Raw genomic sequence first — 20,386 nt, 5'->3', positions numbered from 1 at the left:
GGGAGCTGTGTCTGGGATCCCCAGGGCTGGATCCCTGGGGACTGGCCATGCAGAAGGTCCTGGGGTGCTGGCAGAGCATCCTGGGGGGACCATGGCTGTGCTGGCAGCCACCCTGTGTCCCGTGGCCACTGAGCAGCACCTCTGCTGCCTGTGGGTGCTGTGAGTGGGGCCAGTGACGTGAGGCTGTACTTGGCACCCACAGGCTCCTTGCAGGAGCTGCGGCGTGTGTGGCCACAGCTCCCGGCGCTGAGTCACGGCCACACCACGCTGGGCCAGCCCCACATCCCTCCTGCTCGGGGCTGGGCCCCTCAGGCACCCCTTGCTCCCCTGTCCTGCCAGGGGGCAGCCCTGGGAACCCCAGGACACTCCCTGTACCTGCCCCTGCCCCTCTCCAGCTGCAAATTTAGCAGAAGGAAGGTCACTGGGGTGAAGGTGCATCTGGGTGATGGTGACACTTGTCCCTATGTCACCCTGCCCTGGCCATGCTGTGTTGGGGCCAGGGAGCCCCCCTGCAGTCCCATTATGGTCTCAAGCCCCTGAGCTCTCAGCTGAATCCCCTCCCCTGGGCAGAGGCATCTCCAGCCTCCCCAGCCCAGAGCTGTGGTGTGGGGAGGGGGTGGGGAGGGCCCAGACCCCCAGGTCCTCCCCTGGGCAAGGGGGGGGGTCGTGGGAGGTGGGTCTCCCCAACACTGGCCCCAGCTGCACTGAGCTGCAGCCGCTGCTCTGGCACATGGACAGGGGGATGTGGGCTGTGGGAGGTCCTGGGGGGTGCTGGGGTGGTGTGGGGTGATGGGGAAGGTGAGCTGGTGCATCCTGACCCAGCTCAGCAGCAGTGGTGGCAGCAGCAGGGTTGATCCCTGCCAAGCCAAGAGCCAGGGCCGATGGGGGCCCCTGCTGTGGAATTAGCTCCAAGCACAGGTGCCCACCTTTGCCGTGCGTGCTGGCCTGCGTGGGCTCACAGGACACGGCCCTTGGCTGTGCCCCCATCTCCTCGGGGGCCACAAACTCTGTCACAGCCTGGAGCATCTGACCACCCTCAAAGGGCAGCTGCCCCCCAAAACAGCAGCCTGAGCATCCTCTGGCCGGGGAGGGGCTCTGGGTCCGAGGCACAGGCGTTGGCCGTGGCTCTGCCTCACTCTCTGAACATGGATCTCCGTGCCCAGGGCTGAGAGTGGCTGCGGGCACAGCAGGGCTGTAGGAGCCCTGCAGAGGCAAGGCTGGGTCTGGGAGTGGGCAGGAGGTGCTTCCTGGATCCTTCCTGTTCCTTCCAGGATCCCAGTGGAGCTGGTGGGCACGGCTGGGAGCAGCGGGCAGCCCCAGCCCCGCACTGCCCACCTCTCCCTCCCAACCCTACATACTTCTTCATATGCCCATATGGAGTCGGCCGGCGTTATGGAATGTTAAGAAGTATGTATTTTTGGGCTGGGACCCCCACGCCAGGATTCCACATCGCCAGCACCGTCCCGGTGGCGCCTCCGGAGAGACGATGCGTCCCTGGGGCTGGTAAAAAGGAACCAGATCAACTTGCAACTGGATTTGGTCCCCTTCAACCAGCTGCAGCGGCGCGTGAGCCACGGCACCCACTGCCCTTCGCTGCCCCGGGGGCTGCGCTGTCCCGTCCTGAGGGGGCTCGGGGTCAGGAGAGGGGTCAGGGAGCGGGAGAGGGGGGTGGTGGTGCAAAAGGGGGCTTTGGCTGCTGTTTGAGGCTGTGTGGAGCCCCGGTGGAGCGGAGGCAGGCGGAGGGGCTGCAGCTCCGCTGCCCGCCGGTGGAAGTCCCAGCGCTGCTCAGACTGCCCGGGCTCCCCATCAACACCGCGCGGCTTCAGCGGTCCCAAACCTGCTCGGGAAACGCCCGGTGAAGCCGCAGCTGCCAAGGAAGGCACAGGGGTGAGGAGCCCCCCGGCCCCCGCACCTCCCGTCCCCTCCAGGGGACAGAGGGGAGAGCGTTCCCCGCGGGGGAAGCCCCAGGATCCGACCCCCGTGTGAGGAATTGTGCGATGATTCGTGTCAATAAAGAGTGTTTATTCAAACTGCCAAATATGCGATGGAAATGTACCGCTAAAAATGCTTATGCAATTATGCTTTTGACAAACATATATCACTATAGGCAAATAAGACTTGAAAATATACCGCTTATGTATGTAACGGGTAAACATGGATGTGTAAAGAAAGAGGTTATCAAAGGACAAGAAAGGGAAGACTTGAGCTTTTGTCCCTCAACTCCAGAGGGACACCTAAAACCACCAATAAAAGAGCATGGGTCTGAGAAACGAAAGTGACGTCACAACCCAGAAAACGAAACTGGGCGGGAACTTTCCTGGAACAGACGTATAAAAGGGCTGCAAAGCCCTCTGTGAAGTGTGTGCTGGTGAAGCTGAGCCTCCCTTTGGCACCCGGCGCTGCTTTACTCATTCCTTATCGAATAAACAGCCTTGCTGCTAAGAATCCTTGATTACCAGCTGCGTTTATAACAGCCCGGCTCCAGCAGAGCCAGCAGCATCAAAAGGTAACGCTGACACAGAGAGCAAAGGGCAGCGAGCGGTTCCCCGTCAATCGGCTGTGCCGACATCCCCTGGGGGGACCTTTCCAGCAGCGCTTTGCCCCTCGGGGCACAGGTGGGTGGTGTGGGGGGTCGGGGTCCCGCGATGGGTGTTTGGGGACAGCACCCCTTATTTGAAGGGGGGCGGGGGGAAAGAGGGGCTGCTCACCCCGCTGGACTGGCAGAGCACCCAGAGAGCCCTGCGCTGGGAAGAAATGTGGGGTCTGGGGGTCTCTGCTTTTGTGGGGTGGCCGGGGGCTCCTGGGTGGGAGGGGGGTGTCTGGGGCTGTTTGTGCAGGACAGCAAAGCCCCTCCAGCCCCGCTCGCCGCCCACGAAGAAACTCCTGTTCTTGCTCCCCAAAGGAAGGTCCCAGCTCAGAGCACACCCGGCACAGCTCCCCCTCCAGCCCAGCCCACCATGGGTAAGTTGGGTGGCTGGTGGGGTCGGGGGCACGGCCCTTGCAGAGGGACAGCGTGGGGGACACGGGGACCCCGAGTGTGTCCCTTCTCCCCTCTCCTCCCGGGTGGGGGGGCAGAGGGGTCGGTGCCATCAGTGGTCGGTTCCCAGGGGTCTTCAGGGTGAGGGGCAGCTGATAACAATATTCCAGGTAACAAACCCAAGAGAATCCAGGCAGCTGCCTCATCCCAAGGTCTCTCCCAGGCAGCCTGGCAGGTGCTGGGAAGCCCCCACAGATCCCCAGTGACTCAGCTGCCTTCTTGAGAGCTGGGGATGTGCTGGAGCACAGTGAGGGGCTGGCAAGGTGGTGACTGAGTTAGGTTTAAAATGTGTTTGATTCACCTTGTGCTGGTGATAGGTGACACACTGGGCTGACATATGCCATGTCCTGTGCTGTTCTGGGTCAGTGGGATGCATTGGGCAGGGCAGGGCAGGGGGTCTGTGGGCAGGGGGATGTGCAGGGGCCTGGGTGAGCTGAATGCAGGGGGGCCTGGGGGAGCTGCTGCTCCCACCCCCTGCCCTGCCTGGCACAGGGCACTGCGATCGGTCTGGGACAAGCTTTGCTGCCCTCCTGTCATTTTCCTTCTTAGGATGGGGAATAGCTGAAGCCCTTGGAGCTGCAGTCGGAGCAGGTGAGTGAGGGTCTGGCAGTGGCTGAGCAGTGCTCGGGTTCACTGCCCAGTGCCGGCCCCGTCTGGGTGTGGGGACTGGGCTGGGCTGGGGCTGGGAGTGCTGGGGAGAATGGGGATGCTGCTGTGGAGGAGGGGGCAGCACTGGCCTGGAATCAGTGCTGCAGCCCTGCCCACTGTTCCTCTCCTGCCCAGGGTGGGGTGTCCCTGCACCCCACAGCCCTCGCTCCCCGCCCTGACCCCTCGGCCCTTTTGGGGAGGCCGGTTCTGGGGCTCTGGTGGCAGGGGGAGGTGTGGGGCACACAGAGCACCCTAATGCTGTGGTGTCCTCCCTGCAGGAGTGGCACTGGTTGCCGCCCCGGCGGTGGTTGCTGGGCTGGGGTTCACCGCAGGCGGCATCGCCGCTGGATCCATCGCTGCCAAGATGATGTCGGCAGCTGCCATCGCCAACGGAGGGGGAGTGGCAGCCGGCAGCACCGTGGCTGTGCTGCAGTCCATCGGTGAGTGGGGAGGGCAGGGCAGCTGGGCTGCACTGGGTTCATGCCCTCAGGAACACGGGGTTATACCCTGGCCTTGCTGTAGGGCCAAACCAGCCCCTTGAGCTGTCACGGGTTGGAATCGCTCTGAACTCTCCAGGCTCCCCCTGCCCAGGAAAAGTCCTTGGCTGTCCCTGCCCAGTGCCCGGTCCCTCAGCAGGCAGCCTCAATGCTGCTGGGACATCACTCTTCCATCTGTCTTGGCAGGAGCTGCAGGTTTCTCTCTTGGTGCCGAAGTTGGGCTGGGGTCACTTGGGGCAGCAGCCGGTGCCCTGGTAGAGAAAATCGCCGGTTGACCAACCCAAGGAGGCAGCAGCTCCAGATGCAGAACCCAAGAGAAGTGCTGATCCTGAGGTGTTGCCAAGCAGCGTGGCACGTGATGGGAAGTCCCCACAGACCCCACCCTCGCAAAAGCTTTGGATTCCCCTGAGCAATGAGTGCCCTGAAGCCAATAAAGTTGCTTTGCCTGCAGCAGAGATGGTGTTTCTGTGTTACTGGGGCTCTTGGGTGATGGTGCCACTTGAGGGTGAGAGAACACAGGTGACATTTGGGCCCAAGGACTGACCTGAACCAGCAGTTCCCCTGCCCTGGGTGTGGGGAAGGTTTGTACCTACAGCCCATCCCAGAGGAGCAGGACTGAGCGTGAGCTGCGGAACACCACGTGGGAAGGACCAAGTGTTGCTGTGCAGGTCTGCAGCTGCAATTGTAACACTGGACTAAAACCAACTCAGCCCTCCCCGCCCGAAATCTGTGAGATTCTGCTTTTAAACTTAGATTCCAACATCATACAGGAAAGGAAGATGCACTCTTCTAGTAAGGTTAAAGGTTTTTAATCACTTTTCCAGAGTACAGATACAACTGAAACAAAAACTGTTCTGGGGGTCTCAATAATTCACTTGTTATTACCATACATTGAACTTTATAAATTCTTATATAAGAAAAAGTCTTTTTAATATAGGTTATGATGGTGACCTAGTTACATCTTTTGAAGTAACACTTTGCAGTTATATAGCACCTTTCATCATGGGGCTGCAAAGCATCCTATGGAATTCTGCCTCATAATGCCCAAAACGAGGTAGGAAAGTCTGGCCAATTTACAGAGGTACAACCCAGGTACAGATTGGGAGGGATGAGACGTGAGGCATCATTGATCCAACACCAGTGAATCCAACAGGGAAGTGGATGCTGGAGCCTGGGCTGGGTGATGGGTGGGTGGCTTAGCCAGGGAGAAAGGTCAGGGGCCATCACCCTCACCCTCCTCTCCAAAGCAGCTGCCTGGCTCCCAGCAGCTCAAAAAGACCTTTTCAAATAGTTCTGGCTTTTTGTGTTACAAATATGCAGGAGGGAGGATAAAAAGTCCAGGACTTGCAGGCCCAAGCCCCTTCATTGACTAAGTACCAAGAGTTAACCAACCCAGGGTGACTCATCCCACCCACGTCCACACGGATCTGCCAGGATTAAAATCGTGCCCTTGGGATACATTTTGAGATTTGGGGTGTGATGCTCTGTCTAACTTCACTGTTTCATTGCCCTAAATTCCATTTTCCCTCCTGGCAGGTGACAGTCAGGTAACTCAGGTTTTGTTTCTTTAACAAAAGCCGAATCTCTGCTGAAAATCCATCAGCTTAGGGAATGTGATGTCCAATGGACATTTGAGTTCTGTGGTTAGGAGAATCCAAGCTGCCAGAGTTCCTTTGAGACTTTATGACTTTAAAAACCCTTCTACAACTGTGCAACACTCCCTGGAGCAGAGCTAGCACTGGTGCCAGTGGCTGAGCACCAAGGACCTCCAGGGTGAAATGTTTTGAATATAAAACTATGAATCCCAGACACTTCAATATTTATATGAGTTTTTTGCCACATACTATCAACTACCTGCCTGCCCAAAGCACCTTCTCAGCACCCTGCAATGGCTCCTCTGCCACTTGCTCTTCCTGGGATGTCCAAAATTGTTCCCTCAGAAAGCACAACACAATAGAAACGTCCTGGAAAGTGTCTCGGGAGTGTGGTGGGGAAACTCAAGAGAAAAAGGCAAGTTCTCACAGCTCAGCCAGGTGCCACGGGATGAAGTTAGAGGGACTGTTTGTGCCAGTGGTCAGACTCAGTAATTTCTTCCTTAGTTTAAAAAAATCCACCTAAAAAAAAGAGCTGGAGTCAACTGAGTAACAAACACAATTGTGCAAAACCATTCAGGCATTGCAAGGTTGATGATGCTCAGGGTCCGTAATGCCAGGGAGCAGCTCTTTGTTACAAAGACAGAATATCTTAATTTTGCCTCTGAAATGTTTAAAATGGATGATACATTGAAGAAAAATTGGGGAGGAACCTGTTTGTGCCAAGGGGAGCCAATCTCCAACCTCACCCAGGGTTACGAGCTCCACAAGCATCCGATACCTGAATTTGTTCCAGGTTCGTTTGTTAAGGCAACACCAAAACTATTTCTCAGGGGACTGAGGGGACCTACTGAGGCTGTTATCAAAAAACCAAGGACTTTATTGCACATTCAGTCACCTCTGTGACCCTGGCACAGGAGTGGCACAGAGGGAGCTCCTGTTGCAGAGCACACCCGGGCCACGGGGCACGAGGGACTTTGCTACTGATTTAAAGTCTGAGGAGCTGGAGACTATTCCAGAGAAATCCAAGGGCATCTTTTAGAGCAGTAGTTGGCAGAACAATTCCTAAGATAATTTAACTTCCTTTTGCACTTAATTCTGTGGTTTTCAAAGCACCCCCAGTTTCCTGCTTTTGTGAACCAAAGCCAGGAGGTTCCAAACCTGGAGCGGCAGGTTTGTCAGAGCACCTCCCCCCAGCAGGACCTGCTGGCACACTGAGGGCAGGAGTTTTTGGTACTTCTTTCTCACACCCATCTTTGCTTCTTCTCTGTCCACACTGAGACTACAGCAGCATTTTTCTCATATTAAAAAACTATTTCAGTAGACAGTGTTGTGCACTCAGCAACTGAGTCAGAAATGTTGATTATAAGGAAGTTTGTGTTCAGAACTTTGAGCCTGTGTGCATGATCTACAAATATATTTTAATCCTTCAAGGTAATCCTTCCTGTAATCAGTATGAATTCGAGCTGACAAGAAATCACTCAGGAGGCAAAAAAAGCCCAGGCTGACCCTGGGCAAGGCCAATCATTGCCAAAGGGCCTCCAAACAGCAGTGAAAGTGAAACTACTTGTGTTAATTATTACCATAAAACTGCACTGAAATGTTCCTTATCTCAGAGCCACCAGGTAAAAGGAGTTCACACAACGTTAAACAACTTTGTTTTCAGCCTGTGAGTCTCAAAGTGATTTCACTTTCCTTGCTGAGAGAATCTAAAAGGTAAGTAGCTTTCATTCAAAGTACCTGGAAAAAATTAACCTAAATGAAAGTGTTCCCAGACAAGAAATGGTGAGAGACTTCAGAGGAAGGGAAGGGTGTTTTTACTCATAAGGTACAAATATCCTACGTTTATTCTATGGGAATGTTTCTGTTAATGTCTCTTAAGGGGACACTCAGCTGTGGGATTATTTTTCAGACCATCCCCACCCGAGGAAAGCCTGCCCTCCCCACAGCCTGTGTCCTCACGGCTCCCTTGCTCATTCAGGGGGTCAGGGAAGGAGGGAGCAGCCAGGGGCAGTTTGCTGCAGCCCCCAACAGCTGCACTTGTGGAGGGGATGCCCAGGAAACACGGGGATTCCTGGAGGCTCCCCCTCTCCTACAGACACAGAGGCTCTGGGCACACCCGTGTGCAGCAGACACACCTCGGGCCTTTAATGCCCTGCAGAATGACTTTGTTTTCCCTGGAATGTTCTATCCACCATCCCAATCCAAAGCCCTGTGCCTGCTATTTCACTGTTCACTGTAACTACAGGGAGGGCCAGGTCAGTGCTCCTGGAACAAGGATGGAGCCCACGGGAGCATCCCTGAGTGCCGGGGTACGGCCCAAACATCTCCCCTGGCAATGCCAGGCCAGGGACAAAGCAGGACCTTTGCTCAGAAATGACAGACACAGATGGGCTTTGATCAGACAGAATCAGGGGCAGGTTTTACTTTTCACATAATTTTCTGTATTAAAAAATACATCAGTGAAATCTGTTACAGGCAGGGACAGGACTACCGAGTACACAACGTCAATAGACTACTTTCTGATTTTATTTTTGTTAAATTACTTTCGTAACTGCTAAAAAAATAATTAAAAAACAAAAAAACCCAACCAACCAAAACAAAACAAAAAAAAAAAGGAAATATAATTCAAGGCTGTTGATTTTTTTTTCTCTTGAAACTTTAGTGACAAGCTCAAATATCAGACCCCTGTTACAGAAGATGGATAACTGACCAGAGCTAGATAAAAACCATACAATTCTCTTCTTTAAAAATAGTTTGGGTTTCCAATGAATTTGTGATCACTGGTCATCAGAAACACACGTCTAGAGCTTGAGAAAACAGAGCTACAGAGAGTATCTGATACTGTCCTGTCCTCTAAACACCACGTGGGAGCTTTTCTCTTCTAAAAGACTCAGTAACAGCCAAGCCTTAAAAAAATCTCTTTCAATTTCCAACACTATGACTAAATCTCTTTGGGTGGGGTGGGAAAAAAAAAACACACATGGTTATTTTCTACCACAGTTCCGGTGTCAGAAGTAATACTGCATCCTTTGCACAACACTGCAAAGGTGGAAAGAGAAAGAGTGTGTGTGTATTTCTGTTTGAAATGACAAAGCCCTCTCCGGATTCACCTCACAAAATAACCCAAACAGCAGGAGGAGGGAAAGAGGAGAAAGGAAAAGCTGCCTTAAGGGAAAAAAACCTTCTGTGCACCACAGGATTGGCTGGACTGCAAGGACAGAGTGCAGAGCTTCTGGGTTGGGGAAGGGACTGCACAGGGCCCAGGATCACCTGCTGTCCATCCCTCAATCTGACCTACAGCACCTCTTCCAGCAGGGGAGAGCCCGGAGTGAGAGCCGGAGTCTGGCCTCCTGTGACCATCCCACAGCAGCCAGAATTGTCCATTTGGATGGCCAGTGGCTCCTGCCTTCCTAACTCTTGATCCCAGATTAAAAAAAAAAAACTATAAGAGTGTATGTGTAGGTGTATTTATAACGGAAGGTGTCTGTTTGTCTAAACCTCACCCCTTTCCCTCGGATCCTTGGGAAGATCCTCGTGTTCTCTGGCAGCAAGGACTGCCAGCCAGCAGGCTGGGCAGTCACCTGAGCCACAGTCTAGCTCTCCGTGCCCAACAGTGTGAGGGGAGATTTTACACAACCATTTGCCTTAAAAATATCTCACAACTTTTAAAAAATCCTAAACAGATAAAGGATTTATGCACCACTCCAATAGGTGAGTTCCACTTGGATTTGTTCCGAGGATTGGTCGGTGCCACAGGACGTCGGGTTTTGCAGCTTACACAGCTTGCTTCCTTCCAGTTCCAGTTTGTACATCCACTGTGGTACAAAATCTGCCTGTAGGTGACATTTTCTTGGCCTATTTGATACACATTTTCCAAAGGCTGGACGTATTCACATTTTGGTGCTTCTGACGTGTATTCAAAGGAAAATACCCCGCTTCGGTGTTAGTCTGATAACTCAATGTCAGAGTCCTCTGATTTGACTTTGGCAAGTTCTTCGTGTACCTCCCTCACCATAAGAATCCGAGTTAACATGATGTCCAAGGTTCCTGGGTCTATGGGCAGTGTGGAATACCACATGGGGCTGTTGGGGACACAGGAGCGCTCGGGCTGCAGGTAGAACACATCACTCCTCTGCTTCACGCTTTCAGAGCTGCCAACGGAAAGAGAGGAGGCTTTAGGAACACTGGGCTGCACTCACAGCCTTACTCATGAAAAATTAAGAGAGAACCAGCAGGGAAATCTAAGCCACGTTGAGACAAAATTACAATTTAAACAGTGTCATTTGTATCTTTTTCTTAGATGGTCTCCCTCATTCCACTTAGGGAACAGTTAAATTGTTTCCTGGTCTCTCAGCATTAGTTGGTCATAAAGAAACAAAATCAGAGTGACTTCTTTACAGCAATGGTTCTTTGATCAGAGTGCAATCCAATTAATGGCACTAGCAATGGGATGATTGACTGATGCATTTGACATCCAATCTCTGAATGAAAATGGTTCTAGGATTCCAGAACTGATTTATATCTATGTCCTTGCTATAGTCTTCTTTCTAACTCCTAAATTCAAGTTAATCTCACATCTCGACAGGCAAGAGTTATCAGGAGTTTTACTTAATTCACACTCCTTCCTCCTTTCACAGGAATTATGATGTTGGGGTATTAGTTACAATCTCCTCAAAAGAAGGAGAATGGGAATTCAGGGAAAGAATGCCATGGGCACTGTAGTAATGCCCCCAGTTTACATTTACAGCAAGAATTTATTTGTTTAAAGGATACATCTCTCCCTGTAAGTCCACTCTTGACTCAACACCAGTAACAAAAAATACCTATTTGGGGGTCCCAGCAGTGCTGCTGCTGGAATTCCTGTCAGGATGGTTCCACTCACACCGAGGATCAGGAACTGGAGAGAGGAGCCACAGCACAGGCACAGAAGGTCTGGGTGGGCTCCTTGCCCAAATGCCTGTTCTGATCTACACACAGAGCAAAGATCAGGTCCTGCCACTCACCATTTTGATAAGTAGAATTCATACAGTCGGACTGGACACCGCAGGGGGTTTTCTGTGTTCTCAGCCATCTCCACTGCTGTTGGACTCTCCTCATCCTCACTGCGTTTCCTTTTGCCTACGGATAATTTATCTGGATACACAAAAGTGGCATCACAGGAGTTCAGTGGAAAAGCAGCACCCTCAGGAAGCAGCCCAGGTGTCTGAGCCCAGCACCCAGGGGTGACTCTGCACCACCCAAAGACACACTGGAACTATGAACTAAAGAGGCTCACAGGATCAAACACTTCCCTTTCCCAAACACCAAAATTAACTGAGAACAAAAATCTGTCTTTGCCTCTCAGGTCAAAAGGAGAGCCCCTGCTTGTGTGCAAGCCCCTAACTGCTGTTCTCAACTGGGGCTGCCAGGTTTGTTCCCCACACAGACCCAGGACAAACCTGGGAGTTAAAAAGGCACAGTGAGGGTCTGGACCATGAAACCTCGAGAATATGGAAGTGCTGAGAAAAGGACTTCAGAAAAGGCCTTAAACTCATGCAGTAGTTAATAAAACTTCAGGCAAGTCGAGGATGTTATAAAATACTATTAAACCAGTGAAAAATACTGGAAATGTCCAGGAGAACAGCACATGCATAGCTCTGCTTACTGAATAACACATTTTTTTCTCCCCAGTCCTTTTTAAAAAAGAAGCAGACAATACAATGAATTCTGTGATTCAGACAACACCAACCTGATTGCCCAAACCCCGATGGTCAGAGAGCACTCACCTGATTCTACCTCTTGTTTTTGAAAGGGTGGGAAAAAACGTAAATATGTCATCTTAGTATTATACTTGAGAGTTCGGGTGCGCCTCATAACATGGGCAAAGGACAGTTTCAGGTGCTCACTGACATTCTTTAGTTGGAAGTATTTGGTGTTGAAGAATAGAAGGGTGTTCAATAAAACGATGGGGGAATATGCACCCAGCTGCTTACACTCCCACAAGTGTTCCTCTTCAATTCTTGAGAACATGTAACCTGGAAAGAACGGGCAAAGAAAGAAAGAAAATAGTTATTTATGCTTTTAAGTCCTCTTTCAGCCAAACTATATTGATGAACCCTATATCAGGCCAAATTCACACCTATTATAAGCAATTTTAATCCAATAAAATCAGAATTCTGCATGCAGAAACACAGGAGGGACATGGAGAACCAAGCTGTGGAACAGCATGATCTTCCAACACCTGAAGGGAAGGATACAAAGGAACACTGCAGACACCAGCAGATCCTCACTAAATTCTAATTTCACTGTATTAAACCACAATCAGCCAATTCCAAAAATGTGTAATTCCCATAACACTGAGCATGAGAAAACATTAATTTATGACAGAGCTTCATCATGCAGCTACACCAAATGAAAGAATTGTCCTACCATTTGGAAGAATTGTAGGTTCCCAGATTTTCAGAAGTTTTGTAAGTTCAATCATGAACCTGGAATAGGGCTCAGTAAAAATGTTGTCTATTCTACCATTCTCAAATAGGTACTACAAGAGAAAAAACAGGGAGACACACAGTTTGTGATTAAATAACATTGCAGAGAGGATACTTCAGGACACAACAGGTCTTGCCACTGAGAGTCTCGCCTGGGTAACCCCTCCCATGTAAACTTTTATATATTAGAAGAGCATCATGCAGTTATTTTAGATCTGAAACATCTCACCCCAGAGGAAACCTTTCCTATATATTAAATAGGACCAAAACGGTTCCAAACCCAAAGGTTTGTGCCTAGGCAGAAACACCCAGCCCCCTACATCACATTCCCACAAGGACAGAAGAACTTGGTCTCTCTGAGCATAAAAAAGTCAAGACAAATCAGTAAAATACGGAATTAAGACAAAGAATAAAGCACAGAAAAGAGACGCTGTTGCCTCCTCTACAAAACCCAGGCTGCTATGTGGGACTATGGATGTAAAGCATAAATAGCCAGAGCAAGTTCTGTCTGTTCCCAGCATCCCCCTAATCCTTGGAGTTACCTGCTGAATTCCAAGGCACAAGTATAAGATGCTGTCAGGATCGTATTTTTCTCCGTTTGGTCTCCGCACCTCTTGAATAAACTGGCACAAGCCAAAACTCAGCTCAGCAAAAGTGCATGAGAGAATGTCCTCCTTGAGCTTCACAGGATGAACTGGGGCCAGGAAAATCATTGGAAAAATTAATTCAACAGATTAAACCTTCACACATTCCTTATCATTTCACGTAGGCAGAGCTCCTGAATCGCCTCTCACCCATGAACGACCCTGTATGGGCTGACAAAGAGGTTTCCCCTCTCCAGCTGGACTCAGGGGAGTGAGAGCCTTGAGCATTTCCTCATAGTTCTGCACATAACTGAGTGCAGCAAATCTGACTTCTTAAAGGCAGAAGGAAGGAAGAGTTTAATGGGACACGTGGGGGATTTGGAAAGGGAAGCAGAGCAACCAGGAATCAATCAAATGATCTACAGTGAAATCACCAGGCTTGGCTGCTCCACACTTTAAAAAGTGCCTGCTTGGGAATAAGCAAGCAGGGAATCTTTCTGAGAGTGGGTACAGTTTCTTGGAAATAACCGTATTATTTACTTCCTTAGCCACAAGAAGAAAACAGTAACTCATGTGATTACTCCTCTTCTGGGAAATAAACCCCAGCTGCTCTCATGTAATGGCAACAAAAATTTCAAATGAGAGATGAAAAAGCAGATCTCATCCTAATTAGAATTTTTCCCTTTGGGATCTTTCTTATACAAGTCCTGTCATGCTTAGTTCTTTACATTGCACAAGTATTTATTATGGTTTGCTCTCTTCCTCACCATCCCCAAAAATCTCAGTTCTATTTCTAACTTAAATTCTCTGCTTGACTCCAAAAATTTGCCCACAAAACTCAGTGCAATGATGTAAGATCTGAGACAGGGAAAAGGGGAGCCAGCCATTGCCAAATCCCAGGACTGCTGGGCTTTTGTGAAAAAAATAAAGTAATCCATCATTGGAAAAACAAAAGTGACATTTTATGTCATTATTATCTGTCACCCCAGTGAGATAAGAGGAGCAACGAAGTTAATTTCAGGCAGGTTGCAGCACAGACTTTTGGAATGTTTCTTTCCAGCTGTGAAGCCTAGAGATAAGATGCTAAGATTTTGATGTTGTAGCACACAATTATTTTACAGCAAACGGTTCTGCTGACAAACAAATACCTTGGGAGTGCTCCAGCTACAGATGAAAAGGATGGGGCCAAGTTGGTGCTGTCAACTTAGAATTATGGCCTGATAAATCTATGACTCTGTACTAGCTCAGAAAAGCTCTGCAGCTGCATAAGAGGCATCTCTGCTACAAATGAAGAATCACTACGTGCAAATGAAGGCAATTCGGGGGTTAAAAGACCAACATTTCTAATGTTTTACAGCCTGTTTTTAAAGCAAGCAGATCACTTAAGAATGTAACAGCCATCATTTTTAAATGCATGGAAAAATGTAAGACAGTATTCCACAAAATCTGTTCTCCACTCATGGATATTGTAAACTTCAGTGATATTTAATCCTAATTTTCACTTGAACAACATATCACGACAAGTGCTCTTCAACTAAGTGTTTCTGTTTCCACTGAGAGACAAATTCACCTGAAAACTTCAGGTCCCCTTGCTCCTCCTGTGCGTTTTTCCATTGGACCCAGTTTTTCCAGGCGTTTACCCCGTACATGTACTTCAGGGTCATCCCAGACACAGAGCACCCGGGGTAGGAGCCCTGCACGAGATTCCGGGGCTCCACAGCAACCACGGACTTCTTCCGTCCCTGCAGGCAAACCAGCACAGCAAAGCAATCAGCATTTAACAGGCTCCTCATCCACAGATGCTCAGATTAGTGCATATGATGTTATTATTTCAAATTCCAGTTCCAGCAGTGCTTCCTTACCCTTCTTTTCGGCTGTGGGAAGCCGTCCCTGTGTCTCCGCCTTGCCCGCGAACGTGACTGCAAACCCAGTCCTTTACTGAGAGGGTCAAATGAGTCTGAAGTCAAATCAACACCATGAAGAGTTTAATTACATGATTTAGCAGCCCAGGTAGAAGTGTCACTGTCACTGAGATACTATGGAACACCTGACACTTGGCAATCACAGCTGTACATTCAAATAATGCTGACATTTGAATGACTAAGCAATCTATGCATTTTCTGTAAAAAAGAAAGTAAATTCTCCAGCAGAAGCAAAAAACCCCCCGAAACAGTGGGTTTATTTATTCAGGCAAACATGATCTTACCCCCCACTCACATGGATTACACCCAGGGACACAGAAGTGATGAGTTAAAGGAGTCAAGCAAGGCTGCCTGCTACTCCTGTCAGGGGTTCTGCAGAATGCTGTCTTTAAAGATACCAGTAATATTTTTAAAGTAGTAATTTTTAGTAGAGCTGATGGATAACTGCAGCTTTAAATACCCAGTTTCACTCCATGAAAACACACAGGCAGGCTGCTGGTACAACACTCATGCAGAAAACCCCGTGTGCTTCAACAGGGCAGTGAGTTTTTCTTCACATTGCACTGACCTGATGGGAAATCTGCCTCCAGGTCCTGTTCCACATCCCCTTTGGAGAACTGCTTCAGCTCTGGCTCGGGCTCTGGCAGGGCACTGGATCGTAAGGCGTAGTGGTTCAGCTCCTCCTCCCAGCTGTGGGGGGTGGACACGGCCTCGGACTCCAGGTCTCCACTGTAGGTGCTGCCCTGGTCTGTAAGGAGAGGGGTCACACAGACCATGGCAAAGGCAGAAACCAGGGGTTGGCCAGAAAAGATGTAAGAGGATCAAAATCCACTTGTAAAAAAAAAAAAATACTGACTGACCTTTCTCAAATATCTTGGGGTCCAGGAAGAGCTCGTGCTCAGATGTTTGAGATCCTTTGGAGAAAGAAGGAAATCTGTATCTACACATGACTGACAGCTTACATGACTAACATAAAATACTTTGCACACCAAAAAAATATGTATTAGCTCATAATATTAACACACTGATGTGTCTTCTCCTTCACTGGAGTTCTCCCAGCAGCTGTCATGCTGTTGTAGGGGAAACAGAAATGCAGAACTAATCTATGCTTGCTTTTCCAAAGGTTTCCATCCCTCCCCATTTGTTGTTTGAGTCATCTTTGGACAAATAAAGATATTCTGTTCATCTCTTTTCAGCTTGTTTAATTTTTACTATATGGGTTGGTCACTATCCAACACACTCTGACCTGCACCACCCTTCAAGAACTCACCATAGAAATCCTGATACGAAAATACTGCTTTAAAACAGCTGCTCTGTCTTCTTGATTTTGGCTCCTCCTTCTAACACATGATGTACTGATCTGGAGATTCCTACCTCTAGTAACCTGTTACTGTCAATACAAGTCAAATCAGCACCCAGGATGGGGGAAAGGGAAATCTCTGTGGTGAGAGGACCTTCCCCTCACTGCATTTCATCTCCTTTTGCAAACCACCACCTACCACCATGAGAGTGTGTTTTTTCTCTCTCCGCATCTGCTGCAATCATTTCCGCCATCTGAAGGAGATCAGCTTCAAATGGATTCATGGAAACCTTTTCCTTGCCATCCTGAATATTTTCAATGATCTTATCAGCATTATCCAGGGTAGTTGGGAAGGGCATGGGAACTGGTATCTATGGAACACGTGGAAAATATCAGACCATATTGAAGGCTGAAGGGAAACAGCAAATACACAAGAGAGATTCCTCTCATTTAATCTTACATATATTTCAGGACTACTGAAATTAATTTTAAAATAACTCCAGACAGGACAACTTGTTCTGTACTCTCCCTACAAACTGGCAGTTTTGTGTGATGATTTTTAACCAAACATTAGGCAATAGGGAGGGAAATGCCTTCAAGGCCTCCAAGTACCGCCTGCATGAGCAGACACAACACCCAGTGACACTGTGCTGGGTGTGCTGGACACCAAACAAGACTGGAAACCACTGACTTCTGTAGTGAACTGCAGCATAACTTACAGGTACTGGCATCCCCAGGGGAACTGGTGTGTACTGAGTGTAGAGGTGGAGGGGCACTGGCACAAACACTGGTACAGGAACAGGTACCACAACGATCTGGGGCGGAACAGGCGCCGCTTCTGTTACACCAAAAACAGAACAAACCAAAAATCGTTGGAAAAACAACACACAACCCTCTGAAAACTAGTTAAGGTTTTAAAATACATCAAATAATACTCTGCTACATGAGTCATGTATTCCTCTCTCAACTGCAATACAGACTTTTACAACAGGGGTAGGAGACCAGATACCCACCTGTCTGGCATTCTTTGTTTTGTGTGTGAGGTTTGCAGGAGGTGGCCTTAGTCTGTGTGATTGGTTTGCACAATAAAGCTTTGTTTTTTAGAAGCCTGGGTGGTTTTGATGATGGGAGCTTCAGGGCATCTGTCTGGGTACTTGCCTGTTTGGAAAACACAAAATCAGGGCAGAGTCGGTATTGCTTTGAAAGATAACATAAGAGCAGTGTTTGTTCTCTGCTGTGGGAGGTTGAACAATTTAAAACTCTACTTGCTGATAAAAATGATCATTTAAAAACTACTGCAAAACCAGGTAATTTTGTTAACAGTGCAGTGAACAAATCTGCAGGAATACTGGGTTCCTGCAGTCAAATAACCACTATAAACTTTTGACCTTGGAATCTTACTGATGGCAAAGATTTAAAAAGGAGTTAAGATACTTCTGATAACTAAAAGTCTGATACAGATACCTAAAAAACTGAGTAAAGTGATGTGAAACCACTGAATTACTTGAGAACCACAGACACCTCAAGAGCTACAATCTGACAGGCTTTGCCTTAAATCATCCAATCTGTCAGCAGACACAACAGAACTTTTATGCCATATAAGTGCTATCCATTTTTTAAAAAGCATCTGCAAGCTGGATGAATTTTAAAGCCCAATCATAACCAGGGAAAGCAGTTCCAAAATGACAGTGCAAAACTCTTAAATACTTTACTTGTTACTGATACAATTTGGGTGAAAGAGAGAAAAAAAGAGTCTCTTGTAAAACTTACATCTCCTATTATTTTTGCTGTCACAGTAGGGACTGCACCTGTGAAGAAAAAAAAACATACAATAACCTGTGTACTTATCATCAAGGACCATAATCCATATTCTGCCAAGGTCAAGAAAAAGAATTCCAATTAAAACTCATTCCCTGTTTAGGTACATAAATTCAAGTCATTATTTATACCTATATAAAGGAAGAACAAATGCAACCACCTGCACTGACGTGAAGAATAATGAAGAAGTGGCTGTTGTCCTCAGTGAAAAAAATCCCTGAGCAAATATAAATGTTCAGGAATAGAGATTTAAAAGCACAGGCATCGTATTCAGCTGCCTTACCCTGTAAGACATTGTTGGAGTTAACAGTAGGCTGGGCAGCTGGGGTGCTTGCAAGGGACACCACGTTTGCTATGACAGGGGTTGAGTCCTTTCTCAAAGAAGGAGGGCCTGAGGAGGAGGCAGGTGCCATGGAAAGGTTTGCTGGACACAGTGAGCAGAAGAAAATGAAAATAAGCAGTAAGATAATCTGTAAAATAGCATTTCTGAAACAACACCCCCCCTTCAGATTTATCTCCAGATGAAAAAGGTTGCTGTGAGAAGGGGATGAAGGTGTAAAGCTGCAGCATTTCAGTTTAAACAGGAGCTGGTTCCACAAGCAAACAAAGCAAGAGGGGGAAAAGAGCTCCCACCAGTGTAAGCAGCAGATGTACACCAAGCTGAAAAGCTGACTGTGGCCTGATGCACAGTATAAACTTCCAGTTAATATACTTTATTGGTTTTGGGTACCTTACTGTTACAGCCACCATCACTCAGTGGGAGATTATGCCCCTCTTTAGGATCAGTGATATTCCTGCTTCTTATTTCCCTTCCTCTTCCTGTCTTTGTGGGCCTTTCTTTCCCTTTGCCTTTCATTCCCTACAGAAACTCACAGTTCCTGTTCCAGTGGGCTTCATTCCCACCCTCATTTCCATTCCACCTGCTCAAGGAAACAGCTACAGCCCTCATTAACCTTGGGAATGACACTTCCAAGAATCAACACTTAATGACACAGAAATGGGAACTCTTCCTATGCCCACAGACTGCCCAGAACTGGCTGCTTTAAGTGCATATATGTGAGTCTGTATTTACAGCCATTAACTCTATTAATTTCACCACTTGATTGCTCTTGTTAACTGAAAATTAACATTCCACCATATCTGCTCTGTGTTATCAAGACAAGTGACATATTTAACATGCCTTCACCAGATCAGTACCTTTCACCCCAAGAGAACAGGCCCTTTTTTCATGGAAGTGTCTGAAAACCAAGTGCTTTTGCTTCATCTTCTCTAAAATTTGTTTGGCACATGAAGCAATTGCACCTCACACCTACAGGAAGTTTGAAACTGCCTCAAGTAAGAGAGATCTAAACCTGAGCCCATCCAACAGCAACTGGCAAACTCCCCAGGAGAAGACAGATCTTAAAAATTCACTGAACTGAGTTTCCAAACAAACATCCATCTCAGTGTCACACACACCAACAGGCAGCACCACGCCCAGCCCGGGTTACCTGTGTTGTTTGGGGGTGGAGGGTCAGGAACACTTTGCTGTTTGCAGAACAGCAGAATACAAGGCAGATTGCAGAAATGCTTCATCTCCCCCTGCCACTTGATGGACTCGCCGAGTTTCCCCTGCTTCTTACACCCATCACACTTTGCCATCTGGGAAGAGAGTGAGGGACCAACTGAACACACCTGGGAGCACCAACGGGGAGCACGTGGGCAAAACCCTCTCCTGGAGGATGTGACAGCACTGCTTACCTGGTAAAACAGGACTGTGAACTTAGACATGCACTCCTCTGAGCAGAATTCCTCCGTTTTCCCCGCAAAGTGATTCTGGACCAGTTTGGGGGCAGTCTGTAAACAGTAACTGCACATTTTACAGTGGTTTCCCCAGCGCTTCGACAAGTCGTGTTTATAGAGCAGTTTACAAACTGAAAGGAAACAGCAAAAACATTCTTCAGCACCAAAAAGACAACCACTGAGCACTTCCAGTTCTTGTATTTAGCGATGTCTGTAGTAATTTGTTCAAACATACCATTAAAATGTTAACTGTGAAGAAGGTTCTGTGTTCCTAAACCTAAAAATCCAGATTTCTAACTTAAAAATATTAGATTTCTCTTAGTATCACCAATAATTTTAAGGCAAAACACTTGACTTCTCTGAGACAGGGTTTTGCCCTTTCTTACCTTCACTACAGAACGTTTTATCTGTGCCTGAGAATCTCACTGTCTCCTTGATAATTTTCTCAAACCTGCAGTATTCACACAAAGCCATCACACTGTTCTTTTTCTTATACTCATCACAGCAGGTCTTCCCACAGAAGAGGAACATTTTACCCTGCAACACAGCCAGAATGTTTTGGTTTCAATGTCTGAATGAGTCACATCCCAGATAATACATTTTAACCGTTAATAAAAACGCAGAAACATATTTATACCCTTGGAAATCAACAACAGACAGCACCAGCAAATGAATCTCCCCGTTTAGCTTTACAATAAAGCAGAACTGTCTGCAGAAAACCCTCACCAGTGTGCTT

At 48.1% G+C, this 20,386-nt stretch overlaps 2 protein-coding genes across 9 annotated transcripts in view; one reads left to right on the top strand and one right to left on the bottom strand.

Moving 5' to 3' along the window:
* Positions 1–2,310: 2,310 nt before the first annotated feature.
* LOC127464260 (interferon alpha-inducible protein 27-like protein 2A) lies at positions 2,311–4,632 on the top strand. 2 transcript variants are annotated; one of them, XM_051774500.1, is made up of 5 exons: positions 2,311–2,506; positions 2,903–2,961; positions 3,587–3,628; positions 3,964–4,125; positions 4,369–4,632. In XM_051774500.1, the coding sequence occupies exons 2-5, from the start codon at positions 2,958–2,960 to the stop codon at positions 4,455–4,457; spliced, it is 297 nt and encodes a 98-aa protein (XP_051630460.1). In that variant the 5' UTR covers positions 2,311–2,506; positions 2,903–2,957; the 3' UTR covers positions 4,458–4,632. The 2 variants fall into 2 exon arrangements, with proteins under 2 accessions (XP_051630460.1, XP_051630461.1); XM_051774501.1 differs by having other exon boundaries at positions 2,311–2,615.
* A 3,537-nt stretch (positions 4,633–8,169) lies between these two features.
* The window catches only part of ZMYM4 (zinc finger MYM-type containing 4), a 34,787-nt gene continuing 22,570 nt past the window's right edge, over positions 8,170–20,386 (bottom strand). For 4 of the 7 annotated variants that reach the window (XM_051774503.1, XM_051774505.1, XM_051774509.1 and 1 more), the window contains 17 exons: positions 20,037–20,187; positions 19,609–19,781; positions 19,359–19,509; positions 18,152–18,292; positions 17,821–17,858; positions 17,064–17,208; positions 16,770–16,888; positions 16,250–16,421; positions 15,611–15,664; positions 15,319–15,498; positions 14,691–14,785; positions 14,399–14,570; positions 12,787–12,938; positions 12,186–12,297; positions 11,543–11,791; positions 10,781–10,910; positions 8,170–9,928 (listed from right to left, as the gene is read on the bottom strand). In XM_051774503.1, coding sequence (XP_051630463.1) covers positions 9,721–9,928; positions 10,781–10,910; positions 11,543–11,791; positions 12,186–12,297; positions 12,787–12,938; positions 14,399–14,570; positions 14,691–14,785; positions 15,319–15,498; positions 15,611–15,664; positions 16,250–16,421; positions 16,770–16,888; positions 17,064–17,208; positions 17,821–17,858; positions 18,152–18,292; positions 19,359–19,509; positions 19,609–19,781; positions 20,037–20,187 — 2,442 coding nt within the window. In that variant the 3' untranslated portion in view covers positions 8,170–9,720. Of the gene's footprint in view, positions 9,929–10,780; positions 10,911–11,542; positions 11,792–12,185; positions 12,298–12,786; positions 12,939–14,398; positions 14,571–14,690; positions 14,786–15,318; positions 15,499–15,610; positions 15,665–16,249; positions 16,422–16,769; positions 16,889–17,063; positions 17,209–17,820; positions 17,859–18,151; positions 18,293–19,358; positions 19,510–19,608; positions 19,782–20,036; positions 20,188–20,386 lie in introns of those variants that run through there. The other 3 variants (XM_051774504.1, XM_051774508.1, XR_007901270.1) reach the window with 3 other exon arrangements.

This window comes from Manacus candei, unplaced genomic scaffold (genome assembly GCF_025592945.1).
Source record: "Manacus candei isolate 608988 ecotype Guabito, Panama unplaced genomic scaffold, ASM2559294v1 h1tg000204l, whole genome shotgun sequence".
Taxonomy (NCBI): domain Eukaryota; kingdom Metazoa; phylum Chordata; class Aves; order Passeriformes; family Pipridae; genus Manacus; species Manacus candei.
The sequence above is the reverse complement of the archived record's forward strand: the minus strand, read 5'-3'. Positions and strand labels throughout refer to the sequence as shown.